We start from the raw sequence: 26,436 nt of genomic DNA on the forward strand, positions 1-26,436 counted from the left end.
ATGGGAACAGGGAATGGGGACAGGGAATGGGGACAGGGAGCGGGAATGGGAACAGGGAATGGGGACAGGGAGCGGGAATGGGGACAGGGAATGGGGACAGGGAATGGGGACAGGGAATGGGGACAGGGAATGGGAATGGGGACAGGGAATGGGGACAGGGAATGGAGACAGGGAGCGGGAATGTGGACAGGGAATGGGGACAGGGAATGGGAACAGGGAGCGGGAATGGAGACAGGGAATGGGAATGGGGACAGGGAAAGGGGACAGGGAACGGGAATGGGGACAGGGAATGGGGACAGGGAATGGGGACAGGGAATGGGGACAGGGAATGGGGACAGGGAACGGGAATGGGGACAGGGAATGGAGACAGGGAGCGGGAATGTGGACAGGGATTTAGAATTGGGGAATGGGTATAAAAATAGGGAATGTCACCGAAATTGAAATTGGAATACAAGACAGGAGTGGGAATGGGGACAGGTACCGGGAATACGGACAGGGAACAGGGATAAGACTGGAAATGCCACAGGGAAAGGACCGTGAGTGTGGACAGGGATTTGGAGCACGGACAGGGACTGGGAATGGACATGGAAATAGGAGACAGGCACTGGGAAGGATACTGGGAATGGGGACTGGGTCCAAGAATGGGACAGGGAATACGGGACACAACCAGGAATGGGGACAGGACCTGGGAATGAGGACAGGGCCTGAGAACAGGACTGGAAATAGGTGACAGGGACTGGGAATGATCCAGGGAATGGGGACAGCGAGCAGCAATGGGAACGGGAATACTGGAATGGGACAGGTAGTTCAGGACTGAGACCAGGAATGGGACCAGGCAGGGGAATGTGCAAATTGGACAGGAAATAATAAGGGAGCAAGAAGTGGAGAGAGAATATGGGCTGGGGATTAGGAAGAGGGGCCACTGTCAGAAACAGGAATACAGGAGCAGGACTAGGAATGGGAATATGGGAACAGGACAGGGAAAAACGCAATGGAAATCCAGGACCTGCAGCAGGATGGGGAATATGAGAACAGAAACAGGGCAGGGAATATGGGACTGGGAATGTGGGAGCTGAAACCAGACAGAGACTACGGGACAGGGAATGAGAGCGGGAAAGAGATGGGGACTGGGATGGGAGCAGGGCAGGATCAGGAGTGGGGTGACACAGGAACAGGCAAGGGGAGTGACAGTGGGAAAAGGGAGATCCTGGAAAGGGGACACCAGGAACAGGGGGACAGTCCCAGGGCAGGGGGCCCTTGATCAGCTGCCCCAGAACCTCCACCAGGTTCTCCCAGCGCAGCTGGAGCTGCTCAGCCTGGGAAGCCCTAAGCCCTGAGAAACCCCAAGTCCCTGCCAAGAATCCTCAGGTCCCTTGAACCCAGCACCCCTCACGTCCCCTGGAAGATCCCCACGTGTCCCCATCCAGGTCTTTATTAAAAACTTTTATTGTTAACCCATTTTTGGGGATTTCGAAAAGAGAAAGAGAAATGAAAAAGAAATCCAGGCCACAGGGAGGCAGGAGGATGTGGGTCCCCCAGCCAGGTGTGTGCCCAATACGGATCACCGGCACCGCGGATCACCGGGGCTCTGCCCACCGGGGGTCACTGGGGATCATCCAGGGGGGATCCTCCCATGGGGGATGGAGCTGGAGCAGCGCACGAAGCTCTTCCCGCACTCGGGGCACTCACAGGGGTTCCCTCAGTGCTGGCTCCGTTGGTGTTGGGTCAAGTGAGAGCTGCTGGAAAAGCTCTTCCCACACTGGGGACACTTGTGGGGCCTCTCCCCGGTGTGGATGCGCCGGTGCCTGATGAGGTTGGAGTTTTGCTTGAAGCCCATCCCGCAGTCGGGGCAGCGGAAGGGCCTCTCATCCGTGTGACTGCGCTGGTGGCGGAGGAGCTGGGAGCTGGTGTGAAACCTCTTCTTGCACTGCTCACACTCGTAGGGCCTCTCCCCGGTGTGGATCATGTGGTGGAGAGTCAGGTGGGACCTCCGGATGAAGCTCTTCCCACACTCCCCACACTCGTAGGGCTTCTCCCCTGTGTGGATCCTCAGGTGGAGGATCAGAACAGAACCGTGTCTGAAGCTCTTCCCACACTGGGGACACTCGTGGGGCCTCTCCCCGGTGTGGATGCGGCGGTGGTTGATGAGGTGGGAGTTTTGCTTGAAGCCCATCCCGCAGTCGAGGCAGCGGAAGGGCCTCTCATCCGTGTGAATCCGCTGGTGCTTGAGGAGCTGGGAGCTGGTGTGAAACCTCTTCTTGCACTGCTCACACTCGTAGGGCCTCTCCCCGGTGTGGCTCCTCTGGTGGATGATGAGTAGAGATCTGCACCTGAAGCTCTTCCCACACTCTCCACACTCGCAGGGCCGTTGCCCCCTGTGACTCCTCTGGTGGATGATCAGGTTGGACCTTGTGTTAAAGCCCTTCCCACACTGGGGACACTTGTGGGGCTTCTCCCTGGTGTGAATCTGCTGGTGCCTAAGGAGACTGGAGCTGGTCTGAAACCTCTTCTTGCACTGGTCACACTCGTAGGGCCTCTCTCCGGTGTGGATCATCTGGTGGAGAGTCAGGTGGGAGCTCCGGACGAAGCTCTTCCCACACTCCCCACACTCGTACGGCCGTTCTCCCATGTGGCTCCTCTGGTGGAGGATCAGGTGGGAGCTCTGTCTGAAGCTCTTCCCACACTGAAGACATTTGTGGGGCCTCTCCCCGGTGTGGATGCGATGGTGGTTGATGAGGTGGGAGTTGTGCTTGAAGCCCATCCCGCAGTCGGGGCAGCGGAAGGGCCTCTCATCCGTGTGAATCCGCTGGTGCAGAAGGAGCTGGGAGCTGGTGGGAAACCTCTTCTTGCACTGGTCACACTTGTAGGGCATCTCCCCGGTGTGGATCCTCTGGTGTTTGATCAGTTCAGATCTGCACCTGAAGCCCTTCCCACACTCGCCACACTCGTAGGGCTTTTCCCCCGTGTGGATCCTCTGGTGGATGATGAGTCGGGATCTCCACCTGAAGCTCTTCCCACACTCCGAGCACTTGTGGGGCTTCTCCCCATCCTGAGGCTGCTCAGGGACCCCCAGCTCCGAGCTGCGGCCGCCTCCCCGGCCCGGGGTGGATCTTTCGTGCTCGGAGCCCCGAGATCTGCGTTTGCAGCCCCTCCTCGTGCGGCATCTCCGCGGCTTTTCCTCCCCGTTGCGTTCTTGCGCCGCGGAGCCGCTCACAGCGGCCTCTCCCTCCGGCTGCTGCCGCGGGGATTTGTCCTCCCTGGGCTCCGTGCTCAGCTCCGTGCCTGGGGGAGGAAGGACCAGGACAGGATGGGATTTGCCCCCGGGCCACAGGGAAGGGCAAGGAGATCCCCCCGCGCGTCCCCGGCAGGACGGCGTCGGCAGCGGGGTTGTCCTGCAGCCGGGGGCCAGGCTGGGCTGCGAGATGGAGCAGCAGAGAGGGGCAAAGGGGCACTGACTTCCTCCTCACCTGCCTGCGGCTCCCGGGACATCTTCCTCTTCCTCGCCGCGCCCTCCTCCTCCTGCTCCTCCATGAGGCCGAGGTTTGGCAAAGGGAAATCCTGCTGTGGGGTAAAACAAGCGCTGAGCGCGTTGGGTTTGACGGTGCCGCTGCCCCGGCGCGGCTGCAGAAGTCAGCGCCCCTTTCAGCCCCGGGGAGCCCGGACCCCGCTCATCTCCGGGCTCTGCCCGCCGCTACCGGGCCATCGCCACGTGGGACCCGCCGAGATCCCTCCAGGGCCATCTCCGGCTCGGCTTCGGGCTCCTGCGAGATCCGAACACGCCCTGGGCCGCACAAAAACCCTCCCGGAGAGCCCCGCGATGGATTCGGGGCGAGCTCCCCCTCCCCGCTCACCTGCGGGTCCCGGGGAGGGCGATGCTGCCGGAGCCGGGGGAGCTGCGGCCTGAGCGGGGGAACCGCGTGCGGCTGCTGCTGCTGCCCCTCCTCTTCCTCCCGCCCCTCCTTTTCCTCTTCCTCCATCTCTGTCCCTCCTCTTCGTGCTCCTCCTCTTCCTCCCGCTCCTCTCTTTCTCTTTCCCTTTCCTCTTCCTCCTCCTCTGTCCCTCCTCTTCCTCCCGCTCCTCCTCCGCTCCCAGCCCGGCCCGGGCGGTGCCGACACCCAAAAGCAGCCGCGCTCTGCCCTGGGGGGGTTCCAAAGCGTCCCCGCCCCGCGCGGCACCGGCAGCGATCCCGGGAGCAGCGGGCAGGACTCGGGAGCGCTTTCCCTCCCAGTCTGGCTCTTACTGGGAGCACTGGGAGGGAACTGGGAGCAAACAGCGCCCGGACGCGGCTGCAGCCGGCGAGGGGCGGGGCCGACCCGCAGGGCGTGGTTATGCAAATCAGGGAGCGATGGCGCGCTGTGATTGGTGGGCGGGAGCAGGGCGGGGTTTGCCCTCAGACGTGAGGGGAGCGGGATCCGGAGCGATGGCGGCGGCGTCCGGTGAGAGGGGACAGGGAGCGGGAATGGGGACAGGGAATGGGGACAGGGAGCGGGAATGGGCACAGGGAATTGGGACAGGGAATGGGGACAGGAAATGGGGACAGGGAGTGGGAATGGGGACAGGGAATGGGGACAGGGAATGGGGACAGGGAGTGGGAATGGGGACAGGGAATGGGGACAGGGAATGGGGACAGGCAGCGGGAATGGGGACAGGGAATTGGGACTGGGAATTAGAATGGGGACACGGAATGGGAAAGGCCCAAGGATTGGGATCAGGAATACAGGAAAGGACTGGGGAGGGAAGCGGGAACGGGACTGGGAATACAGGACACGGACCGGGAATGGGGACAGGGATCCGTAATGGGGACAGGGATTGGGAATATGGTCAAGGACCAGCAGTGGGACTGGAAATAGAAGACCGGGACTGGGAATGATCCTGAGAACTGGGACAGGGACTGAGAACTGGACAGGGAATACAGGACAGGAATGGGATTGGGGCCATGGCCTGGGAACAGGGACAGGGAACACAGGAGCGGAAATACGAGACAGGGCCTTGGAAGGAGTCACAGAATGGGGACAGGGACCACGATTTGGCCTTGGAGTACCGGACTGGGACAGGGACGGGTAAGACGGGACTGGGACCAGCAGTGGGACCAGGAATGGGGACAGGGAGCAGGAATGGGACAGGAATAGGGGAGTGTTCCCGGGAATACGGTACTGCAGGGATAGGGGACCTGGAATGGGATGGGCAATGGGAATAGGGAAACAGGAGAGAGAAGATGGAAACAATAACTGGAGAGAGAATATGGGATGGGGATTAGGAAGGTGGGTCCGGAACGGGAAACGGGAATACAGGATTGGGACTGGGAATATGGGAATAGGAGAGGGAATATGGACATGGAAATGGGGACCCAGGAAAGAACCAGGAATACGAGAAGGCGAACAGGACAGGAAATATGGGACTGAGAATATGGGAACGGCATGCAGAGACAACAGGACAGGGAATGAAAGGGGGAATGGGATCCAAAATGGGATGGGAGCAGAACAGGACCATGACTGGGGTGACAAAGGGCAAGGGGAGGGACAGTGAGGAGAGGGGGTCCTGGACAGGGGACACCGAAAACAGGGGGACAGTCCCAGGGCAGGAGGTCCTTGATCAGGTGCCCCTGAACCTCCTCCAGGGCCTCGCAGCACAGCCAGAGCTGCTCAGCCTTGGGAGCCCAAAGCCCAGAGCACGTCCTAACTTCATGCCAGGAATTCTCAATTCCCTTGAACCCAGCACCGTGCACATCCCCTGGAAGATCCCTCCATGTCCCCATCCAGGTCTTTCTTAAAAACTTTTATTGTTAACCCATTTTGGGGATTTCGAAAAGAGAAAGAGAAATGAAAAGACAATCGAGGCCACAGGGAGCCAGGAACATGTGGAGTCCCCAGCCAGGTGTGTGCCCAACACGGATCACCGGCACCGCGGATCACCGGGGCTCTGCCCACCGGGGGTCACTGGGGATCATCCAGGGGGGATCCTCCCATGGGGGATGGAGCTGGAGCAGCGCACGAAGCTCTTCCCGCACTCGGGGCACTCACAGGGCTTCCCTCAGTGCTGGCTCCGTTGATGTCGGGTCAAGTTTGAGCTCCTGGAGAAGCTCTTCCCACACTGGGGACACTCGTGGGGCCTCTCCCCGGTGTGGATGCGCCGGTGCCTGATGAGGGTGGAGTTGTGCTTGAAGCCCATCCCGCAGTCGGGGCAGTGGAAGGGCCTCTCATCCGTGTGAATGCGCTGGTGCCGGAGGAGCTGGGAGCTGGTGGGAAACCTCTTCTTGCACTGGTCACACTCGTAGGGCCTCTCCCCTGTGTGGCTCCTCTGGTGAAGAGTCAGGGTAGAGCTCTCGGTGAAGCTCTTCCTACACTCCCCACACTCGTAGGGCCGTTCCCCCGTGTGGATCCTCTGGTGTCTGATCAGGGAGGAGCTTGTGTTAAAGCTCTTCCCACACTGGGGACACTCGTGGGGCCTCTCCCCGGTGTGGATGCGCCGGTGGCTCACAAGTGTGGAGTTGTGTTTGAAGCCCATCCCGCAGTCGGGGCAGCGGAAGGGCCTCTCATCCCTGTGACTGCGCTGGTGCACAAGGAGCTGGGAGCTTGTGGGAAACCTCTTCTCGCATTGGTCACACTCGTAGGGCCTCTCCCCGGTGTGGCTCCTCTGGTGGATGATCAGGTTGGACCTTGTGTTAAAGCCCTTCCCACACTGGGGACACTTGTGGGGCCTCTCCTCGGTGTGAATCTCCTGGTGCTTGAGGAGACTGGAGCTGGTGGGAAACCTCTTCTTGCACTGGTCACACTTGTAGGGCCTCTCCCCGGTGTGGCTCCTCTGGTGTCTGATCAGGTGGGAGCTCTGTCTGAAGCTCTTCCCACAATGGGGACACTCGTGGGGCCTCTCCCCGGTGTGGATGCACCGGTGCCTGATGAGGGTGGAGTTTTGTGTGAAGGCCTTCCCGCAGTCGGGGCAGCGGAAGGGCCTCTCATCCGTGTGAATCCGCTGGTGCAGGAGGAGGTGGGAGCTGGTCTGAAACCTCTTCTTGCACTGCTCACACTCGTAGGGCTTTTCCCCAGTGTGGATCATCTGGTGTCTGATCAGATTGGAGCTCTGGCTGAAGCTCTTCCCACACTCCCCACACTCGTAGGGCCTCTCCCCCGTGTGGCTCCTCTGGTGTCTGATCAGGTGGGAGCTCGTGTTGAAGCTCTTCCCACACTGGGGACACTCGTGGGGCCTCTCCCCGGCGTGGATGCGCCGGTGCCTGACAAGGGTGGAGTTACGCTGGAAGCCCATCCCGCAGTCAGGGCAGCGGAAGGGCCTCTCATCCGTGTGAATGCGCTGGTGCCGCAGGAGCTGGGAGCTGGTGGGAAACCTCTTCTTGCACTCCCCACACTCGTAGGGCTTTTCCCCGGTGTGGCTTCTGTGGTGGACGATGAGTTGGGATCTCCGCCTGAAGCTCTTCCCACACTCCGAGCACTTGTGGGGCTTCTCCCCATCCTGAGGCTGCTCAGGGACCCCCAGCTCCGAGCTGCGGCCGCCTCCCCGGCCCGGGGTGGATCTTTCGTGCTCGGAGCCCCGAGATCTGCGTTTGCAGCCCCTCCTCGTGCGGCATCTCCGCGGCTTTTCCTCCCCGTTGCGTTCCTGCGCCGCGGAGCCGCTCACAGCGGCCTCTCCCACCGGCTGCTGCCGCGGGGATTTGTCCTCCCTGGGCTCCGTGCTCAGCTCCGTGCCTGGGGGAGGAAGGACCAGGAGAGGATGGGATTTGCCTCCGGGCCACAGGGAAGGGCAAGGAGATCCCCCCGCGCGTCCCCGGCAGGACGGCGTCGGCAGCGGGGTTGTCCTGCAGCCGGGGGCCAGGCTGGGCTGCGAGATGGAGCAGCAGAGAGGGGCAAAGGGGCACTGACTTCCTCCTCACCTGCCTGCGGCTCCCGGGACATCTTCCTCTTCCTCGCTGCGCCCTTCTCCTCCTCCTGCTCCTCCATGGGGCCGAGGTTTGCCAATGGCCAATCCTGCTGTGAGGTAAAACAAGCGCTGAGCGCGTTGGGTTTGACGGTGCCGCTGCCCCGGCGCGGCTGCAGAAGTCAGCGCCCCTTTCTGCCCCGGGGGGCCCGGACCCCGCTCATCTCCGGGCTCTGCCCGCCGCTACCGGGCCATCGCCACGTGGGACCCGCCGAGATCCCTCCAGGGCCATCTCCGGCTCGGCTTCGAGCCCCTGCAAGATCCGAACACGCCCTGGGCCGCACAAAAACCCTCCCGGAGAGCCCCGCGATGGATTCGGGGCGAGCTCCCCCTCCCCGCTCACCTGCGGGTCTCAGGGGGGATCTTCCTCCCGCTTTTCGTCTTCCTCCTCCTCCTCTGTCCCTCGTGTTCCCGCTCCGCCTCTTCCTGCCGCTCCTGCCTTTCCTCTTCCTCCTCCTGTGTCCCTCCTCTTCCTCCCGCTCCTCCTCCGCTCCCAGCCCGGCCCGGGCGGTGCCGACCCCCAAAAGCAGCCGCGCTCTGCCCTGGGGGGGTTCCAAAGCGGCCCCGCCCCGCGCGGCACCGGCAGCGATCCCGGGAGCAGCGGGCAGGACTCGGGAGCGCTTTCCCTCCCAGTCTGGCTCTTACTGGGAGCACTGGGAGGGAACTGGGAGCAAACAGCGCCCGGACGCGGCTGCAGCCGGCGAGGGGCGGGGCCGAGCCGCAGGGCGTGGTTATGCAAATCCGGGAGCGATCGCGCGCTGTGATTGGCGGACGGGAGCAGGGCGGGGTTTGCCCTCAGACGTGAGGGGAGCGGGATCCGGAGCGATGGCGGCGGCGTCCGGTGAGAGGGGACAGGGAGCGGGAATGGGGACAGGGAATGGGGACAGGGAGCGGGAATGGGGACAGGGAATGGGGACAGGGAGCGGGAATGGGGACAGGGAATGGGGACAGGGAGCGGGAATGGGGACAGGGAATGGGGACAGGGAGCGGGAATGGGGACAGGGAATGGAGACAGGGAATGGGGAAAGGGAATGGGGACAGGGAGCGGGAATGGGGACAGGGTTTTAGAATTTGGCAATGGGTATAAAAATAGCGAATGTCACCGAAATTGAACCTGGAATACCAGACAGGACTGCGAATGGGGACAGGTACCGGGAATACGGACAGGGAACAGGGACAAGACTGGAAATGCCACAGGGAAAGGACCGTGAGTGTGGACAGGGATTCGAAGCATGGACAGGCACTGGGAATGGACATGGAAATAGGAGACAGGCACTGGGAAGGATACTGGGAATGGGGACTGGGCCCAAGAATGGGACAGGGAATACGGGACACAACCAGGAATGGGGACAGGACCTGGGAATGAGGACAGGGCCTGAGAACAGGACTGGAAATAGGTGACAGGGACTGGGAATGATCCAGGGAATGGGGACAGCGAGCAGCAACGGGAACGGGAATACCGGAATGGGACAGGTAGTTCAGGACTGAGACCAGGAATGGGACCAGGCAGGGGAATGTGCAAATTGGACAGGAAATAATAAGGGAGCAAGAAGTGGAGAGAGAATATGGGCTGGGGATTAGGAAGAGGGGCCACTGTCAGAAACAGGAATACAGGAGCAGGACTAGGAATGGGAATATGGGAACAGGACAGAGAAAAAAGCAATGGAAATCCAGGACCTGCAGCAGGATGGGGAATATGAGAACAGAAACAGGGCAGGGAATATGGGACTGGGAATGTGGGAGCTGAAACCAGACAGAGACTACGGGACAGGGAATGAGAGCGGGAAAGAGATGGGGACTGGGATGAGAGCAGGACAGGACCAGGAGTGGGGTGACACAGGAACAGGCAAGAGGAGTGACAGTGGGAAAAGGGAGATCCTGGAAAGGGGACACCAGGAACAGGGGGACAGTCCCAGGGCAGGGGGCCCTTGATCAGCTGCCCCAGAACCTCCACCAGGTTCTCCCAGCGCAGCTGGAGCTGCTCAGCCTGGGGAGCACAAAGCCCTGAGAAACCCCCAAGTCACTGCCAAGAATCCTCAGGTCCCTTGAACCCAGCACCCGTCATATCCCCTGGAAAATTCCCCCATGTCCCCATCCAGGTCTTCGTCAAAATTTTTATTTTTACCCCATTGTTGAGGGCTTTGGAAAGATAAAGAGAAATGAAAAAGAAATCCAGGCCACGGGGAGCCAGGAGGATTTGCAGCCCCCAGCCAGGTGTGTGCCCAACACGGATCACCGGCACCGTGGATCACCGGGGCTCTGCCCACCGGGGGTCACTGGGGATCCTCCCATTGGGGATGGAGCTGGAGCAGCGCACGAAGCTCTTCCTGCACTCGGGGCACTCACAGGGCTTCCCTCAGTGCTGGCTCCGTTGGTGTTGGGTCAAGTGAGAACTTCTAGAGAAGCTCTTCCGACACTGGGGACACTCGTGGGGCCTCTCCCCGGTGTGGATGCGCCGGTGCCTGATGAGGGTGTAGTTACGCTGGAAGCCCATCCCGCAGTCGGGGCAGCGGAAGGGCCTCTCATCCGTGTGAATCCGCTGGTGCTGGAGGAGACGGGAGCTGGTGGGAAACCTCTTCTTGCACTGGTCACACTCGTAGGGTCTCTCCCCAGTGTGGCTCCTCTGGTGCAGAGTCAGGGTAGATCTCTGGCTGAAGCTCTTCCCACACTCCCCACACTCGTAGGGCCGTTCGTCCGTGTGGGTCCTCTTGTGGGCAATCAGGGTGGTCGTCTGCCTGAAGCTCTTCCCACACTGCTCACACTCGTAGGGTCTCTCCCCAGTGTGGCTCCTCTGGTGCAGAGTCAGGGTAGAACTCTGGCTGAAGCTCTTCCCACACTCCCCACACTCGTAGGGCCGTTCCCCCGTGTGGATCCTCTGGTGTGTGATCAGGTGGGAACGCTGGCTGCAGCTCTTCACACACTGCTCACACTTGTAGGGCCTCTCCCCAGTGTGGATGCGCCGGTGGGTGATGAGGGTGGAGTTATGCCTGAAGCCCACCCCACAGTCGGGGCAGCGGAAGGGCCTCTCATCCGTGTGAACCCGCTGGTGCACGAGGAGCTTGGAGCTCGTCTGAAACCTCTTCTTGCATTGATCACACTCGTAGGGCCTCTCCCCAGTGTGGATCATCTGGTGGACGATGAGTTGGGATCTCCGCCTGAAGCTCTTCCCACACTCCGAGCATTTGTGGGGCTTCTCCCCGGTGTGGATTTTCTGGTGTTTGGTCAGTTCAGATCTCCACCTGAAGCTCTTCCCACACTCCGAGCACTTGTGGGGCTTCTCCCCATCCTGAGGCTGCTCAGGGACCCCCAGCTCCGAGCTGCGGCCGCCTCCCCGGCCCGGGGTGGATCTTTCGTGCTCGGAGCCCCGAGATCTGCGTTTGCAGCCCCTCCTCGTGCGGCATCTCCGCGGCTTTTCCTCCCCGTTGCGTTCCTGCGCCGCGGAGCCGCTCACAGCGGCCTCTCCCACCGGCTGCTGCCGCGGGGATTTGTCCTCCCTGGGCTCCGTGCTCAGCTCCGTGCCTGGGGGAGGAAGGACCAGGAGAGGATGGGATTTGCCTCTGGGCCACAGGGAAGGGCAAGGAGATCCCCCCGCGCGTCCCCGGCAGGACGGCGTCGGCAGCGGGGTTGTCCTGCAGCCGGGGGCAAGGCTGGGCTGCGAGATGGAGCAGCAGAGAGGGGCAAAGGGGCACTGACTTCCTCCTCACCTGCCTGCGGCTCCCGGGACAGCTTCCTCTTCCTCGCCGCGCCCTCCTCCTCCTCCTCCATCGGGCCGAGGTTTGGCAAAGGGAAATCCTACTGTGGGGTAAAACAAGCGCTGAGCGCGTTGGGTTTGACGGTGCCGCTGCCCCGGCGCAGCTGCAGAAGTCAGCGCCCCTTTCAGCCCCGGGGAGCCCGGACCCCGCTCATCTCCGGGCTCTGCCCGCCGCTACCGGGCCATCGCCACGTGGGACCCGCCGAGATCCCTCCAGGGCCATCTCCGGCTCGGCTTCGGGCTGCTGCGAGATCCGAACACGCCCTGGGCCGCACAAAAACCCTCCCGGAGAGCCCCGCGATGGATTCGGGGCGAGCTCCCCCTCCCCGCTCACCTGCGGGTTCCGGGGGGGGCGATGCTGCCGGAGCCGGGGGAGCTGCGGCCTGAGCGGGGGAACCGCGTGCGGCTGCTGCTGCTGCCCCTCCTCTTCCTCCCGTCCCTCCTTTTCCTTTTCCTCCTCCTATGTCCCTCCTCTTCTTGCTCCTCCTCTTCCTCCCGCTCCTCTCTTTCTCTTTTCCTTTCCTCTTCCTCCTCCTCCTGTGTCCCTCCTCTTCCTCCCGCGCCTCCTCCGCTCCCAGCCCGGCCCGGGCGGTGCCGACACCCAAAAGCAGCCGCGCTCTGCCCTGGGGGGGTTCCAAAGCGGCCCCGGCAGCGATCCCGGGAGCAGCGGGCAGGACTCGGGAGCGCTTTCCCTCCCAGTCTGGCTCTCACTGGGAGCACTGGGAGGGAACTGGGAGCAAACAGCGCCCGGACGCGGCTGCAGCCGGCGAGGGGCGGGGCCGAGGCACGGGGCGTGGTTATGCAAATCCGGGAGCGATGGCGCGCTGTGATTGGTGGGCGGGAGCAGGGCGGGGTTTGCCCTCAGACGTGAGGGGAGCGGGATCCGGAGCGATGGCGGCGGCGTCCGGTGAGAGGGGACAGGGAGCGGGAATGGGGACAGGGAATGGGGACAGGGAATGGGGACAGGGAGCGGTGACCGGAGCGGGAATGGGGACAGGCAATGGGGACAGGGAATGGGGACATGGAATGGGAAATGCAGAGAGGGAATAGGGACAGACACATGAAATGGGAAAAGGGACCGGGTATGGAGAGAGGGATCAGCAATGGGAACCAGGAACGGGCACGGCACTGCAAATACCAGGCAGGGACTGGGAATGATCCATGGAATGGGAACAGGAACCAGGAACGGGACGGGGAATACCGGACTGGGACTGCGGCCAGGGAGCAGCAATATGGGACAGGGGTCTGGAATGGAGACTGGGACTGAGAATGGAGCTAGGAATGGGACTGGGAATGTGGAATGCAGGAGAGGGACCTGGAATGGGATCGGGGATAGGAATAGGGAAACAGGAGAAATAGCATGGAAACAGCATCCGGAGAGGAAAGATGGGGTGTGGATTAGAAAGGAGGGGCCGGGATCAGAAACGGGAACACGGCAACGGGACTATAGGAACAGGGCAGGGAATATCAAACTGGAAATGCGGGACCGGCACGGGGACTGGGAATACAGGAACGGGAGCAGGGGTGGGAATATGGGACTGGGAATATGGGAATGGCAACCAGAGAGAGAATATGGGACAGGCAATGAGAGCAGGAATGGAATACGGACAGGGATGGGAGCAGGAAAGGAGCGGGAGAGGGTGACATGGGAACGGGCAGGGGGCAAAGGGGGATCCTGGAAAGGGGACAGCGAGACATGGGGACAGTCCCAGGGCAGGGGGTCTTTGATGAGCCCCCCATGAACCTCCTCCAGGGTCTGTGAACACAACTGGAGCCGCTCGGCCTGGGGAGCCCCAAGCCCTGAGGTCCACTCAACTCCCTCAAACCAATTATCAGCCACATCCCCTGGAAGATCCATCCATGTCCCCATCGAGGTCTTTGTTCAAAATTTTTATTTTCACCACGATTTTGGGTTGATTCAAAAGACAAACAGAAATGTAAAGGAAATCACAGTAACAAGGATCCAGGAGGATGTGGGTCCCCAAGCCAGGTGTGTGGCCAACACGGATCACCGGCACCGTGGATCACCGGGGCTCTGCCCACGGGGGGTCACTGGGGATCATCCAGGGGGGATCCTCCCATGGGGGATGGAGCTGGAGCAGCGCACGAAGCTCTTCCCGCACTCGGGGCACTCACAGGGCTTCCCTCAGTGCTGGCTCCGTTGGTGTTGGGTCAAGTGAGAGCTGCTGGAAAAGCTCTTCCCACACTGGGGACACTCGTGGGGCCTCTCCCCGGTGTGGATGCGCCGGTGCCTGATGAGGTTGGAGTTTTGCTTGAAGCCCATCCCACAGTCGGGGCAGCGGAAGGGCCTCTCATCTGTGTGACTGCGCTGGTGCCGGAGGAGCTGGGAGCTGGTGGGAAACCTCTTCTTGCACTGCTCACACTCGTAGGGCCTCTCCCCGGTGTGGATCATGTGGTGGAGATTTAGGTGGGACCTCCGGATGAAGCTCTTCCCACACTCCCCACACGCGTAGGGCTTCTCCCCTGTGTGGATCCTCAGGTGGAGGATCAGGGCAGAAGCGTGTCTGAAGCTCTTCCCACACTGGGGGCACTCGTGGGGCCTCTCCCCGGTGTGGATGCGGCGGTGGTTGACGAGGTGGGAGTTTTGCTTGAAGCCCATCCCGCAGTCGAGGCAGCGGAAGGGCCTCTCATCCGTGTGAATCCGCTGGTGCTTGAGGAGCTGGGAGCTGGTGGGAAACCTCTTCTTGCACTGCTCACATTCGTGGGGCCTCTCCCCGGTGTGGCTCCTCTGGTGGATGATGAGTAGAGATCTGCACCTGAAGCTCTTCCCACACTCTCCACACTCGTAGGGCCGTTCCCCCGTGTGGGTCCTCTTGTGGGCCATCAGGTTGGAGCTCTGCCTGAAGCTCTTCCCACACTGGGGACACTCGTGGGGTTTCTCCCCGGTGTGGATTCGTCGGTGCCTGATGAGGTGGGAGTTTTGCTTGAAGCCCATCCCGCAGTCGGGGCAGTGGAAGGGCCTCTCATCCGTGTGAATGCGCTGGTGCTTGAGGAGACGGGAGCTGGTGGGAAACCTCTTCTTGCACTGGTCACACTCGTAAGGCCTCTCCCCGGTGTGGCTCCTCTGGTGTTTGGTCAGTTCAGATCTCCACCTGAAGCTCTTCCCACACTCCGAGCACTTGTGGGGCTTCTCCCCATCCTGAGGCTGCTCAGGGACCCCCAGCTGCGAGCTGCGGCCGCCTCCCCGGCCCGGGGTGGATCTTTCGTGCTCGGAGCCCCGAGATCTGCGTTTGCAGCCCCTCCTCGTGCGGCATCTCCGCGGCTTTTCCTCCCCGTTGCGTTCCTGCGCCGCGGAGCCGCTCACAGCGGCCTCTCCCACCGGCTGCTGCCCGGAGCCCTCCAGGGCCATCTCCGGCTCGGCTTCGGGCTCCTGCAAGATCCGAACACGCCCTGGGCCGTAAAAAACCCTCCCGGAGAGCCCCGCGATGGATTCGGGGCGAGCTCCCCCTCCCCGCTCACCTGCGGGTTCCGGGGGGGATCTTCCTCCCGCTTTTCGTCTTCCTCCTCCTCCTCCTCTGTCCCTCGTGTTCCCGCTCCGCCTCTTCCTGCCGCTCCTGCCTTTCCTCTTCCTCCTCCTCTGTCCCTCCTCTTCCTCCCGCTCCTCCTCCGCTCCCAGCCCGGCCCGGGCGGTGCCGACACCCAAAAGCAGCCGCGCTCTGCCCTGGGGGGTTCCAAAGCGGCCCCGGCAGCGATCCCGGGAGCAGCGGGCAGGACTCGGGAGCGCTTTCCCTCCCAGTCTGGCTCTTACTGGGAGCACTGGGAGGGAACTGGGAGCAAACAGCGCCCGGACGCGGCTGCAGCCGGCGAGGGGCGGGGCCGAGCCACGGGGCGTGGTTATGCAAATCTGAAAGCGATCGCGCGCTGTGATTGGCGGGCGGGAGCAGGGCGGGGTTTGCCCTCAGACGTGAGGGGAGCGGGATCCGGAGCGATGGCGGCGGCGTCCGGTGAGAGGGGACAGGGAGCGGGAATGGGGACAGGGAATGGGGACAGGGAATGGGGACAGGGAGCGGGAATGGGGACAGGGAATGGGGACAGGGAATGGGGACAGGGAGCGGGAACGGGCACAGGGAATTGGGACAGGGAGCGGGAATGGGGACAGGGAATGGGGACAGGGAATGGGGACAGGGAATGGGGACAGGCAGCGGGAATGGGGACAGGGAATTGGGACTGGGAATTAGAATGGGGACAGGGAATGGGAAAGGCCCAAGGATTGGGATCAGGAATACAGGAAAGGACTGGGGAGGGAAGCGGGAACGGGACTGGGAATACAGGACACGGACCGGGAATGGGGACAGGGATCGGTAATGGGGACAGGGATTGGGAATATGGGCAAGGAACAGCAGTGGGACTGGAAATAGAAGAGAGGGACTGGGAATGATCCTGAGAACTGGGACAGGGACTGAGAACTGGACAGGGAATACAGGACAGGAATGGGATTGGGGCCATGGCCTGGGAACAGGGACAGGGAACACAGGAGCGGAAATACGAGACAGGGCCTTGGAAGGAGTCACAGAATGGGGACAGGGACCACGATTTGGCCTTGGAGTACCGGACTGGGACAGGGACGGGTAAGACGGGACTGGGACCAGCAATGGCACCAGGAATGGGGACAGGGAGCAGGAATGGGAGCAGGAATAGGGGAGTGTTCCCGGGAATACGGTACTGCAGGGATAGGGGACCTGGAATGGGATGGGCAATGGGAATAGGGAAACAGGAGAGAGAAGATGGAAACAATAACTGGAGAGAGAATATGGGATGGGGATTAGGAAGGTGGGTCCGGAACGGGAAACGGGAATACAGGATTGGGACTGGGAATATGGGAATAGGAGAGGGAATATGGACATGGAAATGGGGACCCAGGAAAGAACCAGGAATACGAGAAGGCGAACAGGACAGGAAATATGGGACTGAGAATATGGGAACGGCATGCAGAGACAACAGGACAGGGAATGAAAGGGGGAATGGGATCCAAAATGGGATGGGAGCAGAACAGGACCATGACTGGGGTGACAAAGGGCAAGGGGAGGGACAGTGAGGAGAGGGGATCCTGGACAGGGGACACCGAAAACAGGGGGACAGTCCCAGAGCAGGAGGTCCTTGATCAGCTGTCCCTGAACCTCCTCCAGGGCCTCCCAGCACAGCCAGAGCTGCTCAGCCTTGGGAGCCCAAAGCCCAGAGCACGTCCTAACTTCATGCCAGGAATTCTCAATTCCCTTGAACCCAGCACCGTGCACATGCCCTGGAAGATCCCTCCATGTCCCCATCCAGGTCTTTCTAAAAAATTTTATTGTTAACCCATTTTTGGGGATTTCGAAAAGAGAAAGAGAAATGAAAAGACAATCGAGGCCACAGGGAGCCAGGAACATGTGGAGTCCCCAGCCAGGTGTGTGCCCAACACGGATCACCGGCACCGCGGATCACCGGGGCTCTGCCCACCGGGGCTCACTGGGGATCATCCAGGGGGGATCCTCTCATGGGGGATGGAGCTGGAGCAGCGCACGAAGCTCTTCCCGCACTCGGGGCACTCACAGGGCTTCCCTCAGTGCTGGCTCCGTTGGTGTTGGGTCAAGGTTGAGCTCCTGGTGAAGCTCTTCCCACACTGGGGACACTCGTGGGGCCTCTCCCCGGTGTGGATGTGCCGGTGTCTGATGCGGGTGGAGTTGTGCTTGAAGCCCATCCCGCAGTCGGGGCAGTGGAAGGGCCTCTCATCCGTGTGAATGCACTGGTGCCGGAGGAGACTGTAGCTGGTCTTAAACCTCTTCTTACATTGGTCACACTTGTAGGGCCTCTCCCCAGTGTGGCTCCTCTGGTGTCTGATCAGGTGGGAGCTCCTGGAGAAGCTCTTCCCACACTCCCCACACTCGTAGGGCTTTTCCCCCGTGTGGATCCTCTGGTGTCTGATCAGGTGGGAGCTCTGGCTGAAGCTCTTCCCACACTGGGGACACTCGTGGGGCCTCTCCCCGGTGTGGATGCGCCGGTGCCTGATGAGGTGGGAGTTGTGCTTGAAGCCCATCCCGCAGTCGGGGCAGCGGAAGGGCCTCTCATCCATGTGACTGCGCTGGTGCTTGAGGAGATTTGAGCTGGTGGGAAACCTCTTCTTGCACTGCTCACACTCGTAGGGCCTCTCCCCGGTGTGGCTCCTCTGGTGTATGATGAGTTGAGATCTGCACCTGAAGCTCTTCCCACACTCCCCACACTCGTAGGAATTTTCCCCGGTGTGGCTCCTCTGATGTTTGATCAGGATGGAGCTTGTGTTAAAACTCTTCCAACACTCGGAATGCTCGTGGGGTCGCTCGCCGGTGTGGATGTGGCGGTGCCTGATGAGGTGGGAGTTTTGCTTGAAGCCCATCCCGCAGTCGGGGCAGCGGAAGGGCCTCTCATCCGTGTGAATGCGCTGGTGCAGGAGGAGCTGGGAGCTGGTGGGAAATCTCTTCTTGCACTGGTCACACTCGTAGGGCCTCTCCCCAGTGTGGATCCTCTGGTGGACGATGAGTTGGGATCTCCGCCTGAAGCTCTTCCCACACTCCGAGCACTTGTGGGGCTTCTCCCCATCCTGAGCCTTCTCAGGGACCCCCAGCTCCGAGCTGCGGCCGCCTCCCCGGCCCGGGGTGGATCTTTCGTGCTCGGAGCCCCGAGATCTGCGTTTGCAGCCCCTCCTCGTGCGGCATCTCCGCGGCTTTTCCTCCCCGTTGCGTTCCTGCGCTGCGGAGCCGCTCACAGCGGCCTCTCCCACCGGCTGCTGCCCGGAGCCCTCCAGGGCCATCTCCGGCTCGGCTTCGGGCTCCTGCAGGATCCGAACACGCCCTGGGCCGCACAAAAACCCTCCCGGAGAGCCCCGCGATGGATTCGGGGCGAGCTCCCCCTCCCCGCTCACCTGCGGGTCTCAGGGGGGATCTTCCTCCCGCTTTTCGTCTTCCTCCTCCTCCTCTGTCCCTCGTGTTCCCGCTCCGCCTCTTCCTGCCGCTCCTGCCTTTCCTCTTCCTCCTCCTGTGTCCCTCCTCTTCCTCTCGCTCCTCCTCCGCTCCCAGCCCGGCATGGGCGGTGCCGACACCCAAAAGCAGCCGCGCTCTGCCCTGGGGGGGTTCCAAAGCGGCCCCGCCCCGCGCGGCACCGGCAGCGATCCCGGGAGCAGCGGGCAGGACTCGGGAGCGCTTTCCCTCCCAGTCTGGCTCTTACTGGGAGCACTGGGAGGGAACTGGGAGCAAACAGCGCCCGGACGCGGCTGCAGCCGGCGAGGGGCGGGGCCGAGCCACGGGGCGTGGTTATGCAAATCAGGGAGCGATCGCGCGCTGTGATTGGCGGGCGGGAGCAGGGCGGGGTTTGCCCTCAGACGTGAGGGGAGCGGGATCCGGAGCGATGGCGGCGGCGTCCGGTGAGAGGGGACAGGGAGCGGGAATGGGGACAGGGAATGGGGACAGGGAATGGGGACAGGGAGCGGGAATGGGGACAGGGAATGGGGACAGGGAGCGGGAATGTGGACAGGGAATGGGGACAGGGAGCGGGAATGGGGACAGGGATTGGGAATATGGTCAAGGACCAGCAGTGGGACTGGAAATACAAGACCGGGACTGGGAATGATCCTGAGAACTGGGACAGGGACTGAGAACTGGACAGGGAATACAGGACAGGAATGGGATTGGGGCCATGGCCTGGGAACAGGGACAGGGAACACAGGAGCGGAAATACGAGACAGGGCCTTGGAAGGAGTCACAGAATGGGGACAGGGACCACGATTTGGCCTTGGAGTACCGGACTGGGACAGGGACGGGTAAGACGGGACTGGGACCAGCAATGGCACCAGGAATGGGGACAGGGAGCAGGAATGGGAGCAGGAATAGGGGAGTGTTCCCGGGAATACGGTACTGCAGGGATAGGGGACCTGGAATGGGACGGGCAATGGGAATAGGGAAACAGGAGAGAGAAGATGGAAACAATAACTGGAGAGAGAATATGGGATGGGGATTAGGAAGGTGGGTCCGGAACGGGAAACGGGAATACAGGATTGGGACTGGGGATATGGGAATAGGAGAGGGAATATGGACATGGAAATGGGGACCCAGGAAAGAACCAGGAATACGAGAAGGCGAACAGGACAGGAAATGTGGGACTGAGAATATAGGAACGGCATCCAGAGACAACAGGACAGGGAATGAAAGGGGGAATGGGATCCAAAATGGGATGGGAGCAGAACAGGACCATGACTGGGGTGACAAAGGGCAAGGGGAGGGACACTGAGGAGAGGGGGTCCTGGACAGGGGACACCGAAAACAGGGGGACAGTCCCAGGGCAGGAGGTCCTTGATCAGGCGCCCCTGAACCTCCTCCAGGGCCTCCCAGCACAGCCAGAGCTGCTCAGCCTTGGGAGCCCAAAGCGCAGAGCACGTCCTAACTTCATGCCAGGAATTCTCAATTCCCTTGAACCCAGCACCGTGCACATCCCCTGGAAGATCCCTCCATGTCCCCATCCAGGTCTTTATTAAAAACTTTTATTGTATAACAGTTTTTGAGGATTTTGAAAAGATAAGAGAAATGAAAAGACAATCGAGGCCACAGGGAGCCAGGAACATGTGGAGTCCCCAGCCAGGTGTGTGGCCAACACGGATCACCGGCACCGCGGATCACCGGGGCTCTGCCCACCGGGGCTCACTGGGGATCATCCAGGGGGGATCCTCCCATGGGGGATGGAGCTGGAGCAGCGCACGAAGCTCTTCCCGCACTCGGGGCACTCACAGGGCTTCCCTCAGTGCTGGCTCCGTTGGTGTTGGGTCAAGGTTGAGCCCCTGGTGAAGCTCTTCCCACACTCTCCACATTCGTAGGGCTTCTCCCCTGTGTGGATCCTCTGGTGTCTGATCAGGGTAGAGTCATGTCTGAAGCTCTTCCCACACTGGGGACACTCGTGGGGCCTCTCCCCGGTGTGGATGCGCCGGTGCCTGATGAGGTGGGAGTTTTGCTTGAAGCCCATCCCGCAGTCGGGGCAGCGGAAGGGCCTCTCATCCGTGTGAATGCGCTGGTGCTTGAGGAGCTCGGAGCTGGTGGGAAACCTCTTCTTGCACTGGTCACACTCGTAGGGCCTCTCCCCAGTGTGGATGCGCCGGTGCCTGATGAGGATGGCATTTTGCAGGAAGCCCATCCCACAGTCGGGGCAGCGGAAGGGCCTCTCATCCGTGTGAATGCGCTGGTGCAGGATAAGATGAGAGCTGGTCTTAAACCTCTTCTTGCACTGGTCACAATCGTAGGGCCTCTCCCCAGTGTGAATCATCTGGTGCAGAGTGAGCTGAGAGCTGGTGGTGAAGCTCTTCCCACACTCTCCACACTCGTAGGGCCGTTCCCCCGTGTGGCTCCTCTGGTGTCTGATCAGGTGGGAGCTTGTGTTAAATCTCTTCCCACACTGGGGACACTCGTAGGGCCTCTCCCCAGTGTGGATGCGCTGGTGGGTGACGAGGGTGGATTTGTCCTTGAAGCCCATCCCGCAGTCGGGGCAGCGGAAGGGCCTCTCATCCGTGTGACTGCGCTGGTGCAGGAAGAGATGGGAGCTGGTGGGAAACCTCTTCTTGCACTGGTCACACTCGTAGGGCCTCTCCCCGGTGTGGCTCATCTGGTGCAGAGTGAGCTGAGAGCTGGTGGTGAAGCTCTTCCCACACTCCCCACACTCGTAGGGCCGTTGTCCCGTGTGTGTCCTCCAGTGTTTGATCAGGTTGGAGCTCTGGCTGAAGCTCTTCCCACATTGGGGACACTCATGGCGTCTCTCCCCGGTGTGGATGCGCTTGTGGGTGATGAGGTGTGAATTATCCCTGAAGCCCATCCCGCAGTCGGGGCAGCGGAAGGGCCTCTCATCTGTGTGAATCCGCTGGTGCCGGAGGAGCTTGGAGGTGCTGGGAAACCTCTTCTTGCACTGGTCACACTCGTAGCGCCTCTCCCCAGTGTGGTTCCTCTGGTGTTTGGTCAGTTCAGATCTCCTCCTGAAGCTCTTCCCACACTCCGAGCACTTGTGGGGCTTTTCCCCCTCCTGAGGCTGCTCAGGGACCCCCAGCTCCGAGCTGCGGCCGCCTCCCCGGCCCGGGGTGGATCTTTCGTGCTCGGAGCCCCGAGATCTGCGTTTGCAGCCCCTCCTCGTGCGGCATCTCCGCGGCTTTTCCTCCCCGTTGCGTTCCTGCGCCGCGGAGCCGCTCACAGCGGCCTCTCCCACCGGCTGCTGCTGCCGCGGGGATTTGTCCTCCCTGGGCTCCGTGCTCAGCTCCGTGCCTGGGGGAGGAAGGGCCAGGAGAGGATGGGATTTGCCTCCAGGCCACAGGGAAGGGCAAGGAGATCCCCCCGCGCGTCCCCGGCAGGACGGCGTCGGCAGCGGGGTTGTCCTGCAGCCGGGGACCAGGCCGGGCTGCGAGATGGAGCAGCAGAGAGGGGCAAAGGGGCACTGACTTCCTCCTCACCTGCCTGCGGCTCCCGGGACAGCTTCCTCTTCCTCGCCGCGCCCTCCTCCTCCTCCTCCATCGGGCCGAGGTTTGCCAATGGCCAATCCTGCTGTGGGGTAAAACAAGCGCTGAGCGCGTTGGGTTTGACGGTGCCGCTGCCCCGGCGCGGCTGCAGAAGTCAGCGCCCCTTTCAGCCCCGGGGGCCCGGACCCCGCTCATCTCCGGGCTCTGCCCGCCGCTACCGGGCCATCGCCACGTGGGACCCGCCGAGATCCCTCCAGGGCCATCTCCGGCTCGGCTTCGGGCTCCTGCGAGCTCCAAACACGCCCTGGGCCGCACAAAAACCCTCCCGGAGAGCCCCGCGATGGATTCGGGGCGAGCTCCCCCTCCCCGCTCACCTGCGGGTTCCGGGGGGGGCGATGCTGCCGGAGCCGGGGGAGCTGCGGCCTGAGCGGGGGAACCGCGTGCGGCTGCTGCTGCTGCCCCTCCTCTTCCTCCCGCCCCTCCTCTTCCTCTTCCTCCTCCTATGTTCCTCCTCTTCTTGCTCCTCCTCTTCCTCCCGCTCCTCTCTTTCTCTTTTCCTTTCCTCTTCCTCCTCCTCTGTCCCTCCTCTTCCTCCCGCGCCTCCTCCGCTCCCAGCCCGGCCCGGGCGGTGCCGACACCCAAAAGCAGCCGCGCTCTGCCCTGGGGGGGTTCCAAAGCGGCCCCGCCCCGCGCGGCACCGGCAGCGATCCCGGGAGCAGCGGGCAGGACTCGGGAGCGCTTTCCCTCCCAGTCTGGCTCTTACTGGGAGCACTGGGAGGGAACTGGGAGCAAACAGCGCCCGGACGCGGCTGCAGCCGGCGAGGGGCGGGGCCGAGCCACGGGGCGTGGTTATGCAAATCAGGGAGCGATCGCGCGCTGTGATTGGCGGGCGGGAGCAGGGCGGGGTTTGCCCTCAGACGTGAGGGGAGCGGGATCCGGAGCGATGGCGGCGGCGTCCGGTGAGAGGGGACAGGGAGCGGGAATGGGGACAGGGAATGGGGACAGGGAGCGGGAATGGGGACAGGGAATGGGGACATGGAGCGGGAATGGGGACAGGGAATGGGGACAGGGAATGGGGACAGGGAGCGGAAATGGGGACAGGGAATGGGGACAGGGAATGGGGACAGGGAGCGGGAATGGGGACAGGGAATGGGGACAGGGAGCGGGAACGGGCACAGGGAATTGGGACAGGGAATGGGGACAGGGAGCGGGAATGGGGACAGGGAATGGGGACAGGGAGCGGGAATGGGGACAGGGAATGGGGACAGGGAATGGGGACAGGCAGCGGGAATGGGGACAGGGAATTGGGACTGGGAATTAGAATGGGGACAGGGAATGGGAAAGGCCCAAGGATTGGGATCAGGAATACAGGAAAGGACTGGGGAGGGAAGCGGGAACGGGACTGGGAATACAGGACACGGACCGGGAATGGGGACAGGGATCCGTAATGGGGACAGGGATTGGGAATATGGTCAAAGACCAGCAGTGGGACTGGAAATAGAAAAGAGGGACTGGGAATGATCCTGAGAACTGGGACAGGGACTGAGAACTGGACAGGGAATACAGGACAGGAATGGGATTGGGGCCATGGCCTGGGAACAGGGACAGGGAACACAGGAGCGGAAATACGAGACAGGGCCTTGGAAGGAGTCACAGAATGGGGACAGGGACCACGATTTGGCCTTGGAGTACCGGACTGGGACAGGGACGGGTAAGACGGGACTGGGACCAGCAATGGCACCAGGAATGGGGACAGGGAGCAGGAATGGGGACAGGAATACGGGAGTGTTCCCGGGAATACGGTACTGCAGGGATAGGGGACCTGGAATGGGACGGGCAATGGGAATAGGGAAACAGGAGAGAGAAGATGGAAACAATAACTGGAGAGAGAATATGGGATGGGGATTAGGAAGGTGGGTCCGGAACGGGAAACGGGAATACAGGATTGGGACTGGGAATATGGGAATAGGAGAGGGAATATGGAAATGGAAATGGGGACCCAGGAAAGAACCAGGAATACGAGAAGGCGAACAGGACAGGAAATATGGGACTGAGAATATGGGAACGGCATGCAGAGACAACAGGACAGGGAATGAAAGGGGGAATGGGATCCAAAATGGGATGGGAGCAGAACAGGACCATGACTGGGGTGACAAAGGGCAAGGGGAGGGACAGTGAGGAGAGGGGATCCTGGACAGGGGACACCGAAAACAGGGGGACAGTCCCAGGGCAGGAGGTCCTTGATCAGCTGTCCCTGAACCTCCTCCAGGGCCTCCCAGCACAGCCAGAGCTGCTCAGCCTTGGGAGCCCAAAGCGCAGAGCACGTCCTAACTTCATGCCAGGAATTCTCAATTCCCTTGAACCCAGCACCGTGCACATCCCCTGGAAGATCCCTCCATGTCCCCATCCAGGTCTTTCTTAAAAACTTTTATTGTTAACCCATTTTTGGGGATTTCGAAAAGAGAAAGAGAAATGAAAAGACAATCGAGGCCACAGGGAGCCAGGAACATGTGGAGTCCCCAGCCAGGTGTGTGCCCAACACGGATCACCGGCACCGCGGATCACCGGGGCTCTGCCCACCGGGGGTCACTGGGGATCATCAAGGGGGGATCCTCCCATGGGGGATGGAGCTGGAGCAGCGCACGAAGCTCTTCCCGCACTCGGGGCACTCACAGGGCTTCCCTCAGTGCTGGCTCCGTTGGTGTTTGGTCAAGTTTGAGCCCCTGGTGAAGCTCTTCCCACACTCCCCACACTCGTAGGGCTTTTCCCCCGTGTGGATCCTCTGGTGTCTGATCAGGGTAGAGCCATGTCTGAAGCTCTTCCCACACTGGGGACACTCGTGGGGCCTCTCCCTGGTGTGGATGCGCCGGTGGCTGATGAGGTGGTCATTACGCTGGAAGCCCATCCCGCAGTCGGGGCAGCGGAAGGGCCTCTCATCCGTGTGAATCCGCTGGTGAAGAAGGAGATTGGAGCTGGTGGGAAACCTCATCTTGCACTGCTCACACTCGTAGGGCCTCTCCCCCGTGTGGCTCCTCTGGTGGACGATCAGGTGGGAGCTGGTGCTGCAGCTCTTCCCACACTGGGGACACTCGTGGGGCCTCTCCCCGGTGTGGATGCGCCGGTGCCTGATGAGGAGGGCATTTCGCTGGAAGCCCATCCTGCAGTCGGGGCAGCGGAAGGGCCTCTCATCCGTGTGGCTGCGCTGGTGCCGGAGGAGCTGGGAGCTGATGGGAAACCTCTTCTTGCACTGGTCACACTTGTAGGGCCTCTCCCCGGTGTGGATCCTCTGGTGCAGAGTCAGGGTAGAGCTCCGGGTGAAGCTCTTCCCACACTCTCCACACTCGTAGGGCCGTTCCCCCGTGTGGGTCCTCTTGTGGGCCATCAGGTTGGAGCTCTGCCTGAAGCTCTTCCCACACTGGGGACACTCGTGGGGTCTCTCCCCGGTGTGGATCCTCTGGTGTCTGATCAGTTCAGATCTCCACCTGAAGCTCTTCCCACACTCCGAGCACTTGTGGGGCTTCTCCCCATCCTGAGCCTTCTCAGGGACCCCCAGCTCCGAGCTGCGGCCGCCTCCCCGGCCCGGGGTGGATCTTTCGTGCTCGGAGCCCCGAGATCTGCGTTTGCAGCCCCTCCTCGTGCGGCATCTCCGGGGCTTTTCCTCCCCGTTGCGTTCCTGCGCCGCGGAGCCGCTCACAGCGGCCTCTCCCTCCGGCTGCTGCCCGGAGCCCTCCAGGGCCATCTCCGGCTCGGCTTCGGGCTCCTGCAAGATCCGAACACGCCCTGGGCCGCACAAAAACCCTCCCGGAGAGCCCCGCGATGGATTCGGGGCGAGCTCCCCCTCCCCGCTCACCTGCGCGTCCCAGGCAGGAACTTCCTCCCGCTTTTCGTCTTCCTCCTCCTCCTCTGTCCCTCGTGTTCCCGCTCCGCCTCTTCCTGCCGCTCCTGCCTTTCCTCTTCCTCCTCCTGTGTCCCTCCTCTTCCTCCCGCTCCTCCTCCGCTCCCAGCCCGGCCCGGGCGGTGCCGACCCCCAAAAGCAGCCGCGCTCTGCCCTGGGGGGGTTCCAAAGTGCCCCCGCCCCGCGCGGCACCGGCAGCGATCCCGGGAGCAGCGGGCAGGACTCGGGAGCGCTTTTCCTCCCAGTCTGGCTCTTACTGGGAGCACTGGGAGGGAACTGGGAGCAAACAGCGCCCGGACGCGGCTGCAGCCGGCGAGGGGCGGGGCCGAGCCGCAGGGCGTGGTTATGCAAATCCGGAAGCGATCGCGCGCTGTGATTGGCGGGCGGGAGCAGGGCGGGGTTTGCCCTCAG

At 62.0% G+C, this 26,436-nt stretch overlaps 1 protein-coding gene and 2 pseudogenes across 6 annotated transcripts; all 3 read right to left on the reverse strand.

The window, feature by feature from the left end:
- Nucleotides 1-1,347: 1,347 nt before the first annotated feature.
- On the reverse strand, nucleotides 1,348-12,469 carry LOC134563072 (zinc finger protein 345-like). 6 transcript variants are annotated; one of them, XM_063420855.1, is made up of 5 exons: nucleotides 12,012-12,461; nucleotides 11,631-11,721; nucleotides 10,371-11,445; nucleotides 6,248-7,462; nucleotides 1,348-3,008 (listed from the first exon to the last, which is right to left on the reverse strand). In XM_063420855.1, the coding sequence occupies exons 2-5, from the start codon at nucleotides 11,689-11,691 to the stop codon at nucleotides 1,700-1,702; spliced, it is 3,660 nt and encodes a 1,219-aa protein (XP_063276925.1). In that variant the 5' UTR covers nucleotides 11,692-11,721; nucleotides 12,012-12,461; the 3' UTR covers nucleotides 1,348-1,699. The 6 variants fall into 6 exon arrangements, with proteins under 6 accessions (XP_063276925.1, XP_063276923.1, XP_063276924.1 ...); XM_063420853.1 differs by lacking the exons at nucleotides 6,248-7,462; nucleotides 10,371-11,445; nucleotides 11,631-11,721 and adding an exon at nucleotides 3,468-3,558 and having other exon boundaries at nucleotides 1,348-3,282; nucleotides 12,012-12,469; XM_063420854.1 differs by lacking the exons at nucleotides 6,248-7,462; nucleotides 10,371-11,445; nucleotides 11,631-11,721 and adding an exon at nucleotides 3,468-3,561 and having other exon boundaries at nucleotides 1,348-3,282; nucleotides 12,012-12,133.
- Nucleotides 12,470-13,552: 1,083 nt separating this feature from the next.
- LOC134563065 (zinc finger protein 850-like) lies at nucleotides 13,553-22,646 on the reverse strand (annotated as a pseudogene).
- Nucleotides 22,647-23,655: 1,009 nt separating this feature from the next.
- LOC134563098 (zinc finger protein 239-like) lies at nucleotides 23,656-26,275 on the reverse strand (annotated as a pseudogene).
- Between the last annotated feature and the right edge of the window lie 161 nt (nucleotides 26,276-26,436).

This window comes from Prinia subflava, chromosome 33, assembly GCF_021018805.1.
Source record: "Prinia subflava isolate CZ2003 ecotype Zambia chromosome 33, Cam_Psub_1.2, whole genome shotgun sequence".
Taxonomy (NCBI): Eukaryota; Metazoa; Chordata; class Aves; order Passeriformes; family Cisticolidae; genus Prinia; species Prinia subflava.

Coding starts and splice junctions, on each gene's coding strand:
- LOC134563072 (XM_063420855.1), bottom strand. CDS start 11,691: ATGGAGGAGGAGGAGGAGGGCGCGGCGAGGAAGAGGAAGCTGTCCCGG. Junction 11,446..11,630: donor GTCCCGGGAGCCGCAGGCAG/GTGAGGAGGAAG, acceptor TTCCTCCCCCAG/GCACGGAGCTGAGCACGGAG. Junction 3,009..6,247: donor TGTGACCAGTGCAAGAAGAG/GTTTCCCACCAG, acceptor GTGTGGGAAGAG/CTTCAGGTGGAGATCCCGAC.